Source organism: Sinohyriopsis cumingii, chromosome 8 (genome assembly GCF_028554795.1).
Source record: "Sinohyriopsis cumingii isolate HCF-2022 chromosome 8, ASM2855479v2, whole genome shotgun sequence".
Classification (NCBI taxonomy): domain Eukaryota; kingdom Metazoa; phylum Mollusca; class Bivalvia; order Unionida; family Unionidae; genus Sinohyriopsis; species Sinohyriopsis cumingii.
In genome coordinates this window covers 49,116,130-49,137,790 of record NC_142968.1, presented here as the reverse complement: position 1 = coordinate 49,137,790, position 21,661 = coordinate 49,116,130, and the positions used below count along the sequence as shown (strand labels likewise).

General features: G+C 36.5%; 1 protein-coding gene across 1 annotated transcript in view; it reads left to right on the top strand.

Moving 5' to 3' along the window:
• Positions 1-21,224, top strand: part of LOC149793459 (uncharacterized) — a 39,956-nt gene extending 18,732 nt beyond the window's left edge. The window contains exons 5-9 of the mRNA XM_089967453.1: positions 502-527; positions 3,618-3,686; positions 6,150-6,285; positions 15,361-15,534; positions 17,948-21,224. Coding sequence (XP_089823579.1) covers positions 502-527; positions 3,618-3,686; positions 6,150-6,285; positions 15,361-15,534; positions 17,948-18,627 — 1,085 coding nt within the window. The 3' untranslated portion in view covers positions 18,628-21,224. The remainder of the gene's footprint in view (positions 1-501; positions 528-3,617; positions 3,687-6,149; positions 6,286-15,360; positions 15,535-17,947) is intronic.
• Positions 21,225-21,661: the final 437 nt, after the last annotated feature.

The window sequence follows — 21,661 nt, the reverse complement described above, 5'->3', positions numbered from 1 at the left end:
ATTCCTAATTAGGCCATTGATAAATACCACATAAAGGTTTAGTTTGTACTGCCATGGTTGGGTTCATGGTGTTTGGTTTCTTCTGTCTGTTTATTAAGTGTATCAACTTGCAGAGCAAGTGCAATAAAATAGTGAGGGGTGCCATAAAGCTTTTTTTGGCTGCCGTAAAATTTCCACTAGGATTATGAGAACATGCACCATATTCAGTGCACTTCCACTATAAGTACTGAACAGTTAATCCCTTTCCTCCAGTATCCATATTTACTGGATTGCATGGGCAATCCATAATAATTAAGTGTGTAGTTAAATGTAGTAGATCAAGTTATTATCTACTTCTTTTATAATTTATCTGACATTTCTGGTGCCAACACCAGTTGTGTCATAAAATACAGAAAAGGAGCCAGATAAAAAGTTGTAAGTCTGATTGGATGTCTAGTAAGTGACACTGTATATTGCTGGGGAATTTGAAACACATTTTTAATCCTGTTCTTTATATTTCAGATACTTATATACCAGCACCAATTGAGGTAAGTGCATGCTTAGGATGCAGACAAAATCTATTTTCACATCATTAATGAAACTAACGTCGACTTCTCCCATGGTGTATAGGTTCACTAAGCACAGGCTAATCACTTGCCAATTGAAGTAGTTGGAAAATTAAAAGAAACTAAAACCAATTCTTTTCTTTCATTATTTCCTGGTTTAAACTTAGAGTTACCTTGTTTGGTCTTTGTACATTAAACAGGATACATGTAGCCAATTTTTTCCTGTACTCAAGTTTTTATTGCTTCTTCGAATATGTTCCATGACATTGGGATATAAGACTGCTACCTCCTGAATTCAGATTTACTAAAAGATGAAACTTTTATCTTTTCTATCTGTTTGAGGTAGACAAAGGGCAATAACTCTTATTCTTTACCTCCCCTTGGAGACACCAGGGGTTGATATATTTTCAGGTTCGCTGCTGTACAGTCAAAATCATACAAGAAACCTCCCATAAATCCCTGCCAATATTGATATGAATTTTAACTATCCATCCAGAAATTATGATTTATATTGTGTATTAATCCTCTCCAGGCATTCTTGGTCATAGTCTATTTTGATTGCTTGTTAAAACATGCTATTGTTGCTGCTTGCTTTGGCCAGTGATTTAGCATGCATTGATTCAGTTGATAAATTCCAAGCAGATTTTGCACTTTTATCTCTCTCTTCCTTGGGTAATTTTGACAGTGGGCATAAGCCTTCCCCCAGCACATGTGTGATCTATAAGGCCAGGCGCATGTTTTCATCATTATGGATCTATTGGATCCATCTTATACTATTGTATCTACATCCATAGCCATCCTAGCTATTCATGCTGTCCAGCCATCTCATTCCAGGGATCTTTCTGATAGATACATTTGGCCATGCCATCACTGTATAACTATGGGGATCTTAGTGATAAATCTAAACCATGACAGATTTCATGATAAATTTGTTTATCCAGTCATGCTTATGGTACGTCAGTATCGGGTCTAATCAGACTCCCTTCTACATTGCCTGGCAACTATGCAGACTATGCTCTCGACATACCATCTGTCCATGTCGTTACGACAAAATTCATTTGGTGGTGCTGGCTTACCACATGTTCATAGCTTACCTGAACTTAACATGACTTGTATAAAATTGATCACATTGGATCATCTATGCCACCATGGATGGTTTATCCTGATATTGAGGCAAACCTTAAACAGTATAGTTCACAGCATGTATAAAGATACTCCCAAATAACAGTCTTACTCAGATTCGACCATGGAGTGGACTGAATTTAGTATTTAGACTGCTGTAAAAGAGATATTCTAGGGTGTTGTTAGCTGACTGCTTATAAGAAAAATTACCTGATCCTTTAAGCCACATCATGTTTTAATGCAGGCAACTCAGCTCGCTGCCCATCCCCAATCTTTAAAGTACAATCTGCCTCTGCTATGGAAGATTGTTGTTGTGGGGTTTAACGCCATTTTTCAGCACAAGATAGGCTATACATGGCGGCCAGTATTAATGGTGGAGGAAGAACCCGGGAAAACACCGGAAAGAACCACCGACCCACGAGAAGCTACTGGCAAGCTTTCTCACATACCCACATTGGCTGAATCCTAGACTCGAACTGCCACAGACAGGGGTGAGATAGCAGTGATCCGTAACGAAGAGCGCTTTAGACCACTCGGCCACTCGGGGCCCCTGCTGTGGAAGAGGGATGATAGGCAGAGAATGGAAAGAGGCTCTTTTATGTCTCGGGTTAAATTCAGATCTAAGCCAAAAGGGCTAGAAATCACTATAAACTACCACACTGCAGACATTGTAGTCATATGACTGAAAAAGTGTTAAAAGCTACCTTAACCCTTTACCTCATGCAAGCGCCTTTGGATACCTCTACTCCATTCTCATGGAAGTGCCTGTTGACATCTCTACTCCATTCGCATTGAAGCGCCTTTTGATGTCTGCTGTAAACATCAGCCATTTTAAGCTGGTTTTCATAGCGCCACCTTCAGGGAAAATCCCCTATTAAATACTATATTCATTTCTGCGAATGAAAATTATGTCAGATCATGTGGTCACTGTTTATGCTCTGGTTGATATATGCTATTTAAAGTAACTGGTTTGTAATCTCCTCTCTCCAAAATGGAGATCGCGGATTTCATTCAGTGTTTATGAAGTTTTCATGATTAGAATCACAACTATGAAAGATTCAATAACTTAGGTAAAGACTCTGATATTGATGTAGGCAGCAATTAGTTTTTATAAATTATCAAATTCAGATGACTTAATGATGTAGACATGGACAAAAAACTTGTAAATTTCAAGTATGAGAAATGGCAGCTATGGTTGGTAATGCGGTCTCACTGACTTGATGGTGAATGAGTTATCTCAAGATTTTATAACACATAAAAAATTCTTCCGTGAAAAATAATTACACAGCTATAACAATTGGACTTTACTCTTAAATTTTTCCACACATAATAGATGTGTACCAAAAATGTAAAATGGTTACAATTGCTGTTAAACATAACATACACTACATTGCTTAACAGTTAACAGGCAGGCCTATGCATATGGAGTCGAATAGGTAACAGGTGTTCTATTTATAGCATGCTGCACTGGGTAACTATGCTCTGTGAGGTAAAGGGTTAAAATTCCAAATCACATCACATCTTCTGGTAAAGACTAGGAAACAAGATATCACCTCTCAAACCATAACTTCTTGTCTTTTCTTGATGCTTTTTTCATATACCTTTTACACAATTTAACAATTTTATGTTAATATTTTATCTTGTATTTCATGCATACATGTAATTGGAATGGGTAAAGTTTTGTGCAATTTTTCATCTTTACACTTTTCAAACATTATCTGTAGTTTGCACATTATGACGATGGTTTTCTTGAGGTGCTGTCAAATGTTACTGCATACATAATTAATCTCAGTATTTTCAAAATATAACGTCTGCTGGTAGAGGTTGTACCCATTATTACAATGAGTTCATTCTGCGGTATGGTTAGGCAGTACATCAATTTACAATGGATTCTAAAAAATGGCTACTCTAGAGCTTACTGTAGGATAATACACTTCATACTGTTTTCAGAGTTGGTTGGAGCTTGCACAAGACCTGGTGGAAGCAGAGGAGTTTGATCACTCCACTTTATTGTCAAGGGTAAGAGATATATAGTAGGATGGGTAGGACATGTGTAGCGGCAAGGGTAGATCAATAATGGCAAGGGGTAAGAGACCTGATGCAGTAGGGTACGCGATCTAAAGGAGGGATAACAATATTTTCAGCAGTGTACTAACATGATCAGGACTTGATATTGCACATCGATTTTGACACGACAACTGGTTGTGTAAACACCATAAAATATAAATTGTTTATTTGGATAATACTCAAATGTCCATATGATCAAAGGTTTATATTGATTCAGAGCTGGTGGAGGGGCATAGCTGCCAACCCAAATGATTTGGGCATGAATTTCACGACTTTTTCAGCGATTCACAAATTCACGCTGCAAGCAAAAAAATCACTAATTCTCCAATTCTCAACTATTATAAATCATTAATAAAATAACGAATTTCCCATTAAGTGATAGTCGTGATATTGGCAGTTGCTAAAACAGTCTGGTTCTGCTGGTCGCAATATTAGTAGAACTACAGCCAATTGGTACATTTGGCCAGGAAGCAAACAGTTTAGCCTATTTTAATCTATATGTATAAGAGTAGTTTTACAAATGCTTTTGAAAGAGAACTCGGGCCTTACCGGAATTTGCTCAGCACATGCCTCACCAACACTGATTTGAATTACCGATTAGCATCACATCCAAGATCTTGAAAATGGCTTCACCACCAAGAAAAAGAAATGTATTGCTCAAAAAGTGAAGTTCAGTTTGGAATATACCAAAAATTGTCAGTGCATTCAGCCATCAAACATTGATATACATCATGCTTTTTGCACATGTGTGCCACTAATTTTTAGTATTGGGCATGGTGGCAGAGACGATGTGAGGAAGCACATCGGTTGCAAAAAAACATGTAGCGGTTGGGAAAATTTTTTGGCACATATAGTATGTCTCATATTCCATCTGTCCGTGTTGCATTTTTTTTTATAATTATGAATGTTCAGTACTTTTGTTTTGTTCGGAAAGATCAAAAAGACTGATGAAGAGGAGTTTTAGTAATAGATTCATATCACTAATATATAGGTTGAGTTTGATTTTGCAACTTTTTTAAAATTAATGATCAGCATAGTTATTTCCCTTGAATTATTGCAACATGTATCAATGTTTTAGGTAGGCCAAGAATGTTTTTTGTTATGGAGCTTAATTCATCCAGTATATTTTAATTTTCTATTGTTAATATTGTAGAAATTCACTGGTAAAGACACTAAAAGTAATTTAAAACCTTATTTTAAAGATGTACTGAACTAAAAATTGTCGTCTAACCACAAAATGATCCAAAGTTTAGGATTTCAAATGAAGAAAGTACTAATTTGTGTTAATAAAATACTGTAATATCTTAGTCATTTAAAATTGAATGTTTTTGCTTTTTCTTCCACAACAGCTTTCTGAATGAATTGCTGAATAGCTGTCATGTATTGTATTCATTTTGAAGGATCATTTAATTGAACTGTACTGTTTTACATGGTTAAACCTGTCCAGAAAGACCACCCTACTGCCCAAAAATGTTTGGTCTCCCATAACTGGTTATATATAACACTATATAATCAGTAAATCTGTTCATTGAGAAGCTGGTGTCTCAAGACTAATGGTCTCACGTAGCAGTGCTCATTATAGTCCTACAATGTTAGACATCTAACTCTGATATTTATGTTTTGGGGTCAGCGTCTTACTGCCTAAATAATGGTGTTTAGCATTTTCCCCGGTTGACTGATGGGGGAACGAGAGGCCAAATTTTCAGGAATATCACACACACTTGGTAGCATATATTGATGTTTTTCCACAAATTTAAGTTTGTTGCTTTAGTACGACTTTACTTATTCTGTCGTTTTAAAAAAATAATAAATTCAAATTCTGACCCAAGTAAATGGACTTGTTTTTATTGACCTACATTTCAGTTGGCTGTCAATCAACTGGGGAACACGCTACACCATGCCGTTATTTAGACAGTAAGATGTTGACCCAAGAACATAAATATCAGGGTTAGATGTCTTACATTATGCAACTATGCTCTTTAAAGACAGGTTATATTTTGAAATAGATTGTAATGATGATTTTAATGATGAATTAAGCAATTGTTTTTATGCTCTTGCCATATTTGTGTCAGATCAGTATCTGGATTTGTTCTGCTAATTGCTCCTAACAAACTGCAGAGGTTAAGATAATGCACCAACATATCTGGGTCTGTGCAGTTTGTTAGGGGTTATCAGTTTGCAATTGCTGTTGGACTTATAATGATACACAATATGGCATCTATTTGACCAATTGAAAATTTTCCATGGTTACCTATAATATTTCGCTTCAGTTGCATCCTACTGATATGTGCATCCATGATGAATAAACACATTTTTTATTCCAAGTATGTTTTTGATAACTGGAAAATTTCTATGGGCTGATCTTGCATTCACACAAATATTATAAATGCATAAAGTATTGTTCATACTTTACAGGTTTTTTCTGTGATTGCAAATTTTGAACCTTTTCCCTTGCCTAACCGAAGTTGTGGTATCCCAGACTACCATGCCATCTACAGGTACATCAGTGCACTGCTAAGGGGACTTAATCCACCTGAGCTTGGTGATATAGGTATGTATTATTGAGCTATTTCTTTATGCTTGAGAGCCCTATTTATTAAAGAGTAGGAGGGCTTTGATGTGAGTGTAAATATTGCAAAAGTGCTGAGGGACCAGGGATGTGGAGTCTGCATAAACCCTCTCTCATTGGGATATAGGGGCAACACATTTTGGCTTGAAAGATGGACATAAGATTACTCCAAGAGAAACTGTTGGTGCTTAGCAAGTTATATTATGCAATGAACAGACTGTCACTATTAATTTGATGCCACTTGACATGTCCAAGAGATCAGTAACCACCTTTCGTTTTTCTGGACACAAGTAGAAGAATAAAACAAAATAGAACTCTGTAATTATCATAGCTATCTGCCTTCTCAAGATTAAGTCAGAAGTAATGTTTCTACAAGTCTGTGACTAAGTGTACTTCATATGCTCTGGCTTGACCCTGTGTAAGCTTGTATGACACTTTCATTCTATCCATGGACTTTCTTTTGATGGCCTTTTTATCGTGTGCTGTGTCCTTCACAGAGATACATAATTAGGCACCATTGTGACTGAAAAAGAGTTCAGCAATGAAAGAAAAGAGCATTGCATTATGAATTCAGTGAGTCACAGGTGTCGGTACTACTTTTTATTTGCATTCAAAACTGCTGCAAATCTATGTTGGTCTTTGAAGTGTGTACTTGAAAGTGCTGTACATTTTCTGGGTGCTCACAAAGCACAATTTCTCAGTCACATATATTACCTGATCATATTAGATTATGATAACTTTTTCCACTACTTCCAAATCCAGCCCTTCCAAATAGATGCAGGGGCCCTGAGTGGCCGAGTGGTCTAAAGCGCTTTCCGTTACGGATCACTGCCATCTCACCTCTGTCTGCGTGGGTTTGAGTCTAGGATTCAACCAATGTGGGTATGTGAGAAAGCTTGCCAGTAGCTTCTCGTGGGTCGGTGGTTCATCCTGGGGTTTTCCCGGGTTCTTGCTCCACCATTAATACTGGCCGCCATACAAAGCCTATCTTGTGCTGAAAAATGGCATTAAACCCCACAACAACAACAACCAAATACATGAAAAAAATGTCTTTCTGTCTAAATATTGTATAGACAAAGAGAAGCAACTCTTACAGATTAACTCCCCTATCTATGTACCATGGTTATCGTTTTCCCCATTATACTTGGATGTACCCGGTTTTTCTTCACTCTCATGCTGTAAAGATGTAGTCATTCATAGAATCCATGTAGTCTCTCATACTTACATTTTATCATCCATCATTATTTAGTCTTGTATAGTAGTAGTTCAGAATATTGTTTTATATGGTACACACAACATTTTTGTTACTTTTGGTGAATTTATTAAAACTTGTAAGTGAATTAATTTCTCTGCTTAATTAAATAATTGCTATTCTTCAGTGTCAGTATCACGGCTTTAAAGTTGTTTAAATTATGTGGTACTATTTTGTAACAACATACAAAAATGAAGGCCACCATCATAAAAAACCCTCTAAAACACTGAAAGATGCCATCATATACACATTACATAACCATGTTATTAAGCAGACATTATGTGATCTTTGGACCAGTCAATCATATTGCCCCCCCCCACGTAAAATGACTCCATTTGCTGTGAGCATGTATTCTTGCTATTGTTGATAGAATTACATACTCAGATTCTTATAGAGTATGGTAGAGAAAATTTCATTGGTTTGAAATTTTTACGGACAGTACCCAGTGCCATTGACATTTATGCATGCATACATACTGAACCTGTAAAAGCATGTTATCTTACTTTAAATTAGTTTTGGAATTGTTTTTGTTTTTCACATTGAATTTAGACTCGTATGATCAGTGATGAAATGACTCAAACATATTAGTCTTTGTTCTTATCTTTGATGGAATCATTATGGATTTACTTATGGATGCAGTGACATATGATGACAGGTACTTCTATCAGTGCTTTAATTTTTCCCCTTATTCATGTTTGTACTGACATATGATACTGAGATCAAAATCAAATATTAAATATGTGATTAGTATATTTTTAGTAATTCTTTAATAAACATTGAGGAAAGATTGTCACTCTGTCATTGAATTGTGAGCTTTGTACCAATGCTTACAGGCCCTTTCTCCCATTTGTATAGACTAGGGGATGTGCATGCATTGTTTCCTCCATAAAAAAACATTACCCATACACATTTACATTATTAAATTGTTCTGCCACCTCTGAACCCATGATGATCTTGATGAAAAACAAGGCATCATTCCTTCTAAATATCATACATAGTGAAGTAAGTACTACTGATTAACTCTCCATTTTCCTGCAAGGGAGGTCATCCATATTCCAGGTGTAGCCAGTTTAAACTTTCAGCTACAACTGTGAACAGTGACATCAAAGAGTTAAATTGCAATTGATATCTAAATTTTACCATCCAACATTTTTTTCCAGTGGTATAGCAAGTCAAAAGATTTATATACCTGGCATATACAACATCATCATTTATCCCAGTTAACTTATTTATATTTATGCATTTCTTATGGGTTGTTTTTGTCCATGTGATATTGACAGGTAACAGTGAAGTTTTCACTGTTTGATTTTAGTTTTTTATGCAGATTTTTAGTTTTCTTGGTAATATTTTGTATATTTGATTGTTTTTTTATTCTGCCGTTCATTCCAGACATGTTAGTCAAGTGCAGACGTTAACCACAAAATGGTCCTCCTCGTGTAGCATGTGTTCAGTATGGGCCGAAGACATTTGGTCTAACATACTGAAAAAGCAGTTAAAGGGCAGTGAAAGAAGGGCACACTCTCAATTTTCTAAACTCAAAGTATTAAGCTTTCCCCTGAATTTGGAATTATTGTTTACCAGTTTACCCCCACCCACCAAGAAGATACCATGTTGATGAACATATAGATAGCACTGAAGCCATGCCAAGCAGTTCCACTCAAAGCTGTGTTGGAATCATGTCTGGTATGCATACTACAGCAAACTCTGTTATCTCGAATGATGATGAGGAAATTGGACAAAACTTGCACCATTTTTAGGCTAGCTTGGCAGCACACTGGGCATAAATCCCTATTCCAGCCTGTGGTTGAAATTAGAAATATATTGGAGCCAGGCAGGCAAGATTAACTCCAGACAGGCCTGCCAGTTATAAATTGTTCACCACATGCCATCCTGGCTGCCAACCAACTTGTCCAACCATATAGATAACAATTGTATGGTTTGGGCCTTTGTGAATCTATTATCTCAGGCTGGTGAACAGCATGTCACTTGATAGATACACAGTGACAGTATTTTACACTCAGTAGACCTTCCTGACCAGCCAGACCAGCCATATCCATGATACTAGTACACAGCAAACCAGCATTGCATTTGGAGTTTTCTGGCCCAGCCAAACTGACCATGCTGGACTGGCTTTACTCAGACAGACTGTGTTTCATGCTGGAAATATCTCAGCTGGCCCTACCATATCCATGTTGCCAGTACATTAGAAACCAGCATCACCTTTAAAACAGTCCAGTCCAGTCCAGCCATCAGATTGGCGTGTGCCGCCCAAACCATGCTCCATGCTGGATACTAACTCTGCTGGTGCTACCAGCCTATCTGAGAGCTAGAACCATTTTTACACATTATAACAGTTTAGTGGCATCTTTGCCATATACAAAGACAGAGTATACAGGAGGATAAAAATCTTTGGTATAAAAGGAGGGCAGCAGGGACTTGCCCTAACATTCTAATCCAACCATGGAAAGGATGGAATGTATAAGAAATATACAGAATATTGCCTCCACTGTAATGTCCTCCTCTACTGGCAAAGCTACATATAAGGTTATGGCCTCAGTGTATGTTAATGATGATGACAAACATACATCCTTTTGAATTTTACTGCAGTTGTTTAACATTGCAGAAATTACCAGCAACCCTCAGATAAAAATTTGTTACACAGGTAATTAGAGGACCTTCATTTTGGTGGGTCAGTTGCTATAAATGTTTTCAGACAATTGCACAAATCACATTCCAGTATGTAAAATTCAGATATACCTAGCCTAAATGAGGATATCACTACCATCACCATGGGGGCCCCGAGTGGCCGAGTGGTCTAAAGCGCTCTTCGTTACGGATCACTGCCATCTCACCTCTGTCTGCGGCGGTTCGAGTCTAAGATTCAGCCAATGTAGGCATGTGAGAAAGCTTGCCAGTAGCTTCTCGTGGGTTGGTGGTTCTTTCCGGGGTTTTCCGGGTTCTTCCTCCACCATTAATACTGGCCGCCATGTATAGCCTATCGTGCTGAAAAATGGCGTTAAACCCCACAACAACAACAACAACAACCATCACCATGTCTGCTGCACTTATAAAGTGGACAGACAAGTATTGCCATGTCTAAGCTGCTCAGGAATTTTGTATTGGCTTTTTTGTATTCATCCTGACATCTGTGGTGATTTCAGGAGTAATTCTTGACAACAATGTAAACCTATTTTAGCCAGGCAAGTTATAGCTGGCCATATGCCCCGAAATCCCACAGCCAGACTGAGAGGGAATGAGAAAAAAATGTTTCTACTTCCCAGAACTTCCCACAAGCAGTCAATGACTTGCATCCATCCTGGCAACCCTCTTTTGGGTGCCAGTCTCCTATTCCAGAGACTTAGATCAGCCTAATTCCAGCAAATGACTAGGTCATCCAAGTCACTTTGGAGGGGCACCAGTTCTCATTCATCCAGCCCCTCCACTTTCATCGTCCCCAGTTATCATGGACATCTAAAGCAATCCCATGAAGGCAGATGTTTTACAGAATAAGTTGGATCTTTTGCTTTTAAAATAAGCAGTGGAGTACTCTGAAAACCAGAACCTTGATTTCTATTCCAGACTTTTTCTGATTACAAAAACCATAGCTATTCACATGGTATCACGCAAATACTTATGCTTTGGCAGTCATGAGTTAATGTACCAATTCCATGCCCTTCCATTTGTCTTCAGTCTCAGCTCTTGGACCTTCAACAAGATGTTTTCTGCTCCACATCCCTCTTCAGTGCATCCTCCATGGTGATGGTGGCACACCGAGATATACTGCAAAATGACGTTCAGTAAGTTTGGTGTTGGTTTCATTATGAACAACCTACACCATTTGCTCTTTATGGGTGGATAGTCAGTTTAGAAACGTCGAATCTTTACATTTCTCAGCATTTGTTCATCTGGGTATGGAGTTTTTCAGTCCTATCACCCTGGCTCATGTACCTCCCAAGCTCATCAACAGTAATGTTCGTGTGTTGGAAAATGATGTCTGCCAGGTCTTTCATTTGCAAGTGATTTTCATCAACTCCTCAGCCTTCTCATTGTGGCAGCAGACCTGTTATATCTAAGATGCCTTTACATGTGCTCAATGCATGTGGCTATTGTGATACACCTTCACCCAATCTGGTTCGTTTAGATCACAATAACTGTGAAAATGACCAGAATAAAACAAGTTCAGGGCAAAACAGGGAGTGGTTAGTGGTGGGAATACCTTTAAAAGCCCCCAACTGGAAATCACAATTTGTTCAAATACAAGTTTGTCCAGTTGGGTGCACAATTGCTACCAGACTTTGTGATGGTCAGCTGCAAGTGTACACTGTAAGAGAAGGCTCATCACATCAGTCTTCTGGAAATGAAGGATATTCTCATTGCCTCCTTTTGCTTTGGTGGAAAGCAAGATGTTTCTGATAAAGTTGGACAATTGATTTAATGTAAACTACATCTTCGAACATGGGGGTGATAAAATTACTGGATGTTTGCATTTTGGTATGGGAGTACCTTCATTGGGGTACCCATTATCATATAAACATGCATGTCTAACACATCCCAGGCAGGCTTATCCTTTCTGACTCATTATCAAGAAGAGATCAACTGATTTATATGGAGTGGTCTCTGTTGGTCAGTCTTCCATCAGATCTACACCATATACCATTCCATGAACTTGGATATGTTCATATATCAGAGAAGATGATATTGACCACCAGAAGGACGTTTCCCGCGTCCTGTCCAATTTCCACATATCTAGGTCATGGTTTCTCATCTCGCTCCAAAAATGGAACCTATCCTGGGTCTTGATGTGCCTCAAATCAACCAAGTTTAAATTGCTATCTTCCACATCACTAAAGCAGTTGTCATGCAAGATTTGCTTCTTGATAATACTAACTTCAGATTGCAGTGCGAGTTAGCTGCAGACTCTGGCCATGAATCCAAACTTCATGATGTTTCATTCTTACAGTTCATTTGCACTAATTACTCAGCCTGGTAACCAGCAAATGTCTCTTTGCTCTTTCTTTACAGTTATACTAGTGAGTGAGGCTAAGCTGCAGTACCTGGTATATGCCTTCAGATGCAATCAGAGGCACATGGACAATGTCTGTAGCAGCCATCAAAGGCTTTTTCTGGTTAAGGCAAGAAGGCTAAAAGATAACCCCACAAGGTCTGACTACTTGCCTAAAGTTGGTTATTTGATTACAGCTTACTCTAAACTCAAAATGGGTCAAGTAGGACTCCTGTTCCTCCAATCATCATGCTTCTACTGGGTGACATACACAGAGTTTGAATCCTTAAGCATTCCTCCTTTTCCTTATTTTTTCACTATTCCAGTGACATAAGTGGTTAGAGCATCTGCCTCAGATGCAGGAGGTCACATGTTCAAACCACGACTGAGTCATACCATATATTTGTAAAAATGGTACAAGCAGTTGCCTCGTTTGACTCTCAGCATTAAGAAGTTAGTGTTAGGACTGGTCGGCTAGGTGTCAGGATAATGTAGCTGGGGTGGGACATGATGCTACATGCTGGCGGCATAATGCCCCAGTACTTGACATCACTTTAAACTGCCACACTGCAGACATTGTAGCGATGACTAAAAAATTGCTAAAAGCTATGTTAAGATCCAAATCACACTCTTACCTACTCTAATATTAATGTAATCAGGTATTGTATTTGACACAGAAAGGACATTTTTTGGTGAATTTTTTTCTCACCAAAAACTTAGTCACATTACTCTCAGTCTTGGAGTATGAGTAGTCATAGGCAGGAACAAGGGGAGGTAATCTGTAAGAGCTAATTTTCTTCATCTGGATGGTATATAGGTGGAAAGATTTTTCATCATTAAGGGAGGGTCAGATTCAGAGTTAGACGAGAGTAATTGAGAAAGTATTTTTCAGAGAAATATAATTTACTAAAGTCTCTCATTTCTTTATTTGCTGACTTGTTGAGTTATTGCATAATAACCTTACATAGAACGATGACTCTCTTTGGACCCCAACCATTGTGCAGTAGTGGAGTTTTCACTTTCTAAAGCATTGCTGTATGTAATTTATTTTAGTTGTCTTCTGCCATAGTAGGTGATCTGTTGGGCTTTTTTATGTTGTTTAAACTTGTAAAGGAGTCTTGAACCCTGGAGTAGTTTGTTGGCAGTTTCAAATGTACATTAAGATGTTTTAGTTGACAGCTCAAATTATGCTGCATTTACTTTGACCACAATATTGGAAGGGGTCAGTAATTGCTACTCTCATTTGTGTGTGTGTGTGCAAAATTACTCTTGAACCTTTTGGTGGAGCTGAATTAAAAATGGTAAGAAATTAAATCTGTCTCATGTTTTAAAAGAGTTGTAATCATTTACATGAACACTGGAGCATGTAATGATTCCGTTTAATAGTGATTAATCCATCTATATGCCAGGACTGGCATTTTGTGGCAAATGTGAGCTGTTTTATTAAGGAAATTTAGTAAAGTCTTTTTAAATAAGTCCAAAAATAAATAGTTCAGAGAAATTCAGATTGCTCCATAAGACCATTTACTGGTTTACTTAAGATACTACTTGAATTATGTATCTTATATATATGTGTGTGTGTCTGTGTGTCTGTGTGTGTGTGTGTGTGTGTGTGTAAAGAAATTTCAGCAAGATGAAGTGTATTATGGACTACTGACTGAGTTATTGCTTTAATATTCAAATTTTTCCATGCATTACATGACTTTTATCAAGATTAAAGCAAAAATCAGACTTAAACTTCATATCCAGCTGAGTGCATCACCTATGTTTCCTTAGTATCACCCATTTAGACCAAATCTTTATAAAAAAAATTGTATTCCTTGACTACACTCTTAGACAAAACTTAAGCCTAGAATATCAGGTTAAGCCAAATATCACTTCCTGCTTAGACCTGTTTACTCTCATTACTGTTAAACATACTCCTCAGAGAATAACACTACTGCCACAATGATGTAAATTTGATGGTAAAATGTCATATAGAGAAAACTGTATACTTGAATAACTGGATTGCATTTAATTTGCATTGCAGTGATTTTGTTTATCTGCTGTGTTTTTTTTAGTGTAGAATATGAAGCTTTCACCAAATACATTAGAGGTCAGGAATCTTTGCTTGCAGTGATTGAACAAAGAGCTGATGATGTTACAAGGCGGAATATGACATTTTGTTTGGGATCTGTGTTGATAGTTATATGGTAGGATCCAATCAGTGTCCTCATGTTCTAATGACCAAAGATGATTTACTGAGGTTTAGATGACTCAGGTGTCAAAACAGCCTTTTGGCAGTGATATGTTCAGAAAGAGTTTGAGCTGTGCGGAGTGTGACCATTTCATTGCTGGAGCCAGTGTAGCTTACTTTTGTACTTAAACCAATTGAAGATCAGGATTCCTTGTGCAAACATTATATGTACTTTGAAAGACTAAGATAAAATAATATTTGGTTGTAATTTGAATTTTTTTCATAAACTATTTATGAATAAAAAGAAAGTGTTCTTTAATGTGATAAACAAATATGGAGAATTATTTGTATACCAAAGCAATAGCAGTAGCCACAGCCTCTGCTACTATCCACACATTTATTCATATTATTCATATTATTATTATTATTATTATTCTAAGCTACAATACTTCATTTTGGTATCATTATCAAGATGTATGAAATGTCATTGATGATATCTTGCTTCTCCTTGTTCTGGTCCGATGGAGAAGAGATTTATTTTTACCAACTTTGTAAGTGTGGGATGGTCTCTGTTCTACATTGCAATTCTTATTTTATAAACTCAGAATTTTATTTTCTTCACTGTAGAGTCAGCAGTTGTACTTGACCTTCTGCATAGCTTGGCAGATACACTCAAGATGTGTAGTACTGAACTTCAGCAGAAAGTGGTGAAGTGGAAATATGATCTTCTCAGGCACACAAGTGTTGACTTCAGCAATCCTCTGCCTCGTCTGGAGAGCTGTAAGAAGGCAATTGAAAATGGTATGATACTGAATCATGTACAGGAAATTAACTGTCATCTATGCGGAACAAATTTCCATGGTTGTTTATTGTTGATACAATGAATTTGAATAAATGTCAAATATTTTTGCAATAATTGCCATTAATGTAAATGAATTTAAATATCAACAAATGGACAGGTTTTTTGTTGCAGAAAAGCAACAACTTAAATGGCCTCTATTAACCATCCATATGAGTAATTGAATAAGTTTGGTTCTTTGAAGTGTTGTTTGAGACAGCTGTTTAAAGTGAGGTGAATCTTTTGGAAAATCAAATGAGAGTTAGCTATGAGTGACAGTTTTTAAGAAGGTGTGTAAGGTTTGACTACTTTTCAGGAATGATTAGAGGCACTGATGAAGGTTTGAGATATGTATGTTTCCTTTTGAAGCACAAGCTTCTGTCCTTCTTAGTCTGTGAAATTAACCTGATGCTTTGAATCGAAGATATTAATTTTATTCTTTCCAATTACATGTGATATCATTTTGTTTCATTATAAAAGAAATAGGAAAGAGTATGCTATCCTTCCAACATCATTTTGATTGCAGGAATTGGGTTGATTCTTTTGTAATTGGTTGCTATTGCTTTTGAAATACCCTTGCATCACATTCAACATAATTTTCTGTTCAAACTTGAAATTGTTTAGTTAGTACATTTAGTAGTCAGTGGATAGTTGGATGTTTAATTCAGTGGCTTTGACTTCAGCAAGAGCAAGTTAGATAGGAAAAAAGCTCTTGTCAAAGATGTTTCATAAATAGTTTGAAGTTGTTTTTGATTAGGCAGGTGTTTTTGAAAGCGGTGAGTTTGGTTTGCTATGGTTTTGTATTTTATTGAGTGGCAACACAAGTATATCATTTAGTGTGAAAGTAATTTGAGTTAAGTGTCTTGCTTTAGGATACACCTCAATAGCCAACCCAGGCTGAGCCAATAGCAGGATTCAAACCTGCGTCCTTTCTGCTTCTAATCCAGCATGCTATCTACTTAGTTGCTGTGGATGCTCTTCCATTTGTTGCTTTTTACACCATGTGGAATTGTGCAAAAGGCCTTTTCTGCATTCCAGTGCATGCAAAATGTTTTCCACATAAGGATACAAGCATATTACTTCAATTTTGGTAATTTATTTACAATTATGATTACTGAACAAAAAGTAGCAGATATTTCACTTATCCCAAGTTGGTGGAAATTATTTGACAAGAGGGTAGGATTTTTCTTGACACTGTTCTGATACCAGATTTTATTGATCATTGTTTTGATAATAGAGTAAGGTGGTTCCTGACACTGTCGTCATACCAGATTTCATGCATCGATTTTGATGATAGGGTAAGATGCTTCCTGACACTTTTGTCTTACCTGATTTTGTGCATCATTATATTGATAACAGTTTTTTAAGTGGTGCCTGACACTGTCATACCAGATTTCATAAATTATTTTCATCATGATAGGATAAAATGCTCATATAAAACTATTTGGTCTCACAGAACTAAGTTTATTTAAAAAGCACTATCATGTATGGTATTACACATATGACTGGGTGGGACATCATGCTACATGTCTGCGGCATGGTGTCCGAGTGCTAGACATCACTATAAACTGCCACTGCAGACATCATAGCAGTATGACTGCATTTTTTTAAAAGCTATGTTAAAAGTACAAACCACACACACATACACACATTTTCACAAGTTTATACCACTTAAAGGTCAGATAATGAGAAATTCTAAACAAAGTAAAATCATACATGCTCTTTTCTGGTGTGAAAATTCATGCTTACACTCTGTGCTTGATGCGGGAAGTACCAATTAAATTTTCATAAAACAAATCATAATTAGATAGTGTCCTTTCATTGAAATTGGTTTTGTTAGTGACTCTGTTGCTGACAGTCCTCTATAATTGTTGTATGCAATGTAGTTGAGAAGCACTGACTCAATTACTTTGTCTGCACTAGCAGTTTTTTCTCATGATATACAGTTATGAGCATCTATATGGTCCATACCAAACTTTGGAGTGTCACTAACAATTTCAGGAAAGTGTTAGGCTCCAACATTATGCATGCTATAAAACAAAATCATGGTCCGGAAATATAGAATTTCATGTATAATTCATACACACTGTACTGCAATTGCAATGCCTTTCACTTGATAAACACATTAATTGTATCCCTTTGAAGTGACAGCTGTTGCACATAACCATAAGAAAGTTTAATGGATAAAGAAATAAAAAACAACTGACATAATGAGATTTTAATAAGATTGGATGCCAGGTGTAATGTTTAAACTGCTAAACATGTACCACAAATACAGTGATTTAAGGATGCTTTATGTATGTATGTATGTATGTATGTATGTATGTATGTTTTTTTTTTATTTCCACTATTTTTTTGTTTCTTTCACTCTTTCAGATTTTACTGACTTCGATGCAAGTATAAATTTGGGACCATGTGGGCCTGAGTTGACTTGTGTTTTAGAGAAATCTACAAATGACAAGGAGATGTCAAAGTCAGCTGATGATGCACACCCAGGATCAGATGAAAGTTCGAAATTGTGCAGTTCATCAAATAAACCAGGTCCTACAACTAGTGTCATACCAATGCCTACATCTTTGGGCATATCTAAATCATCAACCTCAGATTTCTCCTCTGGTCAAAAAGATTTTAAGAATAAATCAGAGAAGGGCCCAAAGTCAAAAACAGTCCGAATTGCTGCCTGCCCCAATGAAGAAAATGGATCAGAATCATTTATTGACCTGGAAAACCCAAATTCTGAGGAAGTTGTAGTTTCTGAAAATGCAGCACCAAGACCAAGTACGAGTGCTTCTCAATCTGAAACCACCAGGGGAAGCGCAAACGAGAATGGTAATGCTGATGTGAGTTGTAAAAGAAAAGGAAAATTACCAGTCCCAGATAAAAACTACGACAAAAATTTTATTCCTGCCAAAAAACCCAGACTCTTTACACTGAACCCATTTTGTATTCCTGTAAAATTACTTAAATTGAAGCAAAAACCTATTGTGCCAGTATACAAGTCTGTGGAGCATAAGAGAAAATTGACTGATGAAAACGCTAGTAGACTAGAACATTGAAACTTTATTTCAGTAAATGAGATCCAAAACATTGTCCATCTTTGTCAGATGATGATATTCACGAAGATAAATGAATGTCAGAATTGTTTCAGTCAGTATAAAGATTCATTGTTATTGTTAGTTTTTTTGTAAGTTAGGTAACTGTAAAATTTGTCATTGTTTTAGCTGTCACTGACTTAATTCTTTCTTTCATCTATCAAATCCACACTGGATTCATTCAAATATATGAACATTAATTCATGTAATGTTATGTACATTCTTCCAGCTTCATAGTTTTGATGTTACTGTTTTTGTACTGTATATGAGGCAGTGACAGTCAAAGTTTGCCTTAGAAAATATCTAAAAAGAACAATGGCATCAACTTATACCAAATTCAGTACTGAGGTGCCTTGAGGGCTTTCCGAGATCAGTATAAGTTTTAGTGTCTTCGACCATAGTTGCCATCTTATTTACACATTCTTGAACATTTTTACTCTTGAACTTTTTTGACAAAAGAACTTAAGGTGCAGTTCGGCAAAGCTCACTTGTAGACAGATCTAATGAACGTACTTATCTATTTAGATGACCATATTAGATTTTCAGACAATTCTTTGTTTAATTTTTATTTTTATACACATTTTGGAACATACTTGTACATTTTTCCCCTCCCCCCCCCAAAAAAACATTAAAAGAACTATGAATCCAAAGCACTTGCGGTGGAGAAATGACATTTTATTAATCATGTTTGTATTTATACTTATGGTTTCAGAAAGGAGGCTTGGTCAACCCCTTAATTCAGATGCAGACAAAGCTTGTTGATTATTTACTGATGCATATTGTGATACCCTTTTGTGACTTCCATCTTGGCTGAGACAAAAATGACTGTCTTGTAATCAGATGTTTTATTTTGTCTGTCATTATCATGAGTTGGATAGTTAGAGCTGATCAAGTCCACACATGTATGGCTTTGTTTCTTTTCATATGTTCTCTGAATATCACTCTGGACTGCAATTTAGTTCTGTGTCCTTCAAATTGGATATTGCAAAATTCCAAATTTAATACCTTATATAGTCAGTTGCAGGATGAGTCCAACTGCAAGCTGCAAAGACCCAGATCTGCCGTTGTATAAAGTGCTGGAAGATCTGGGTCTGTGCAGTTTGTTTGGAATAACCAGTAGAACAAACAACATAGACCCTGATACTCAGGCACATTGTTACAACATTTGGATTTTCTTATAATGTGGATTTTTTGGGGGGGAAAAAAACCTAGAAAGTATTTGAAAGAAAATGCATGTCCCTCTGCCATCTTCTTTGAAAACTTATTTTATTCTGTGTCACTGATACTTGACAGAAGTGAATACAAAATCTAGCAAGATATATGAAATTGCACTCTTGAACAGAATTTCAAGGGCACTAGATAACATCAACGTACATGGAACACACTGAAAATATTCGAAACTACACAACACAAAAACTTGTTTAATATCCATGGATCATGAAATGTTCATTATTCACACTTTAATATTAAATCATGTACGTGTAAAATAAAAATGGATACAAAGTGTACTAATAAAATACAAGACAATAACTTTATTTACATGGAATGTATTTGTACCATTTCAGACTTTATTGCAAGTATAGCTATTGCATCAATTTAGTGTTGAATGTGAAGTGATGCAATGCATGTTTGGAAAAACTTAGAAAACATAATTTTGTTGATTATTCTTATGAAAGTATCACTGTAGGCTTACTGGTTTCATTGTGTATTTTTTACAGTGACGTCTAACACGAGCCATGCTGTTCTGCTTCCATCTTCATTTACATCTCGATCTTCTTAAATATAATGGTCATTGTTATGACCAGGAAATGCCAGATATTGTGTACTTTTTGCAGGATTCAATTTTGTTTTAATTACGGTTGATAGAAAATAGATATTTTCTTTTATCACTTTCCAATTTTTAAATGGTTTTTGAGGTAAATCCCCTCATAATGCTCTTACCAAAGCAATTGCTTCATTTTTGTTGTGTATTTATGCGAGTTGCTCATTGATGGTCTTCACACCCTCTTCTTTTGCACAGCATATGCACAATTGGCTCCATCTCTAGTGTCCTTTAAGAAACAACATGCTACATTTTTTAATGTTTTAAACAGAATATCCACTTGTTATAGTTACTCCGTTTCACATTAATAGGACCACTCCTGTGGCCTAGTAGTTAGAGTGTCCACTTCGGATATGGGGAGGTCACGGGTTCAAACCCTAGCCGAATCATACCAAAGACTTAATAAAAATGGTACTAACAGCTGCCTCGTTTGGCATTCAGCATTAAGAGGTTAGTGTTAGGAATGGTCTGGCTGGTGGCAGGATAATGTGACTGGGTGGGACATCAAGCTACCTGTCTGCAGCATGGTGCCCCAGTGCTAGACATCACTATAAACTGCCACACTGCAGACATTGTTGCTATATGATTGAAAAATTGTTAAAGCTACGTTAAAAAGTCCAAATCAATCACACACACGCTCACATTAATAGGGGAGATGTATATATTATGACAAATGCGATCATTTATGTATTGAGACTTTCCCGTGCAAGCAAAAATTAAAAAACCATGTTTATTTGTATTTCTTTTGATTGCTTGCTCAATTTTCCTTGCTGTAGTCATGAGTCTGTGCTCTTAAAATAAGTAACAGAAAAGAGTGAAAAATAATAAGCTTTGTAAAATTCAACAGGTAATTTATATTTCTAGAATACAAAGTGAAAATGTCAAAAGAAGACCAACTAATGATATTGCGAATTAAATTCCAAATAATCTTAGAATTACAGACACAAGTGCTAGTGATTAAAGTTTTGAATAAACTTGAGTGGAAATCCAAATTATATCCAATGCTGAAGGTGTTGATATGCCTGTGGTGACCTGTATCATGGTGTTGTACCAACTGTCTTTTGATGAATAACAGTAGTATAATGGCAGGTTTGCATTCACTATAAATCACAGTGAATGCCTCTGTCTAATAATGTATTTTTATGAAAATTCTCTATTTCCATAGAAAAAATCACT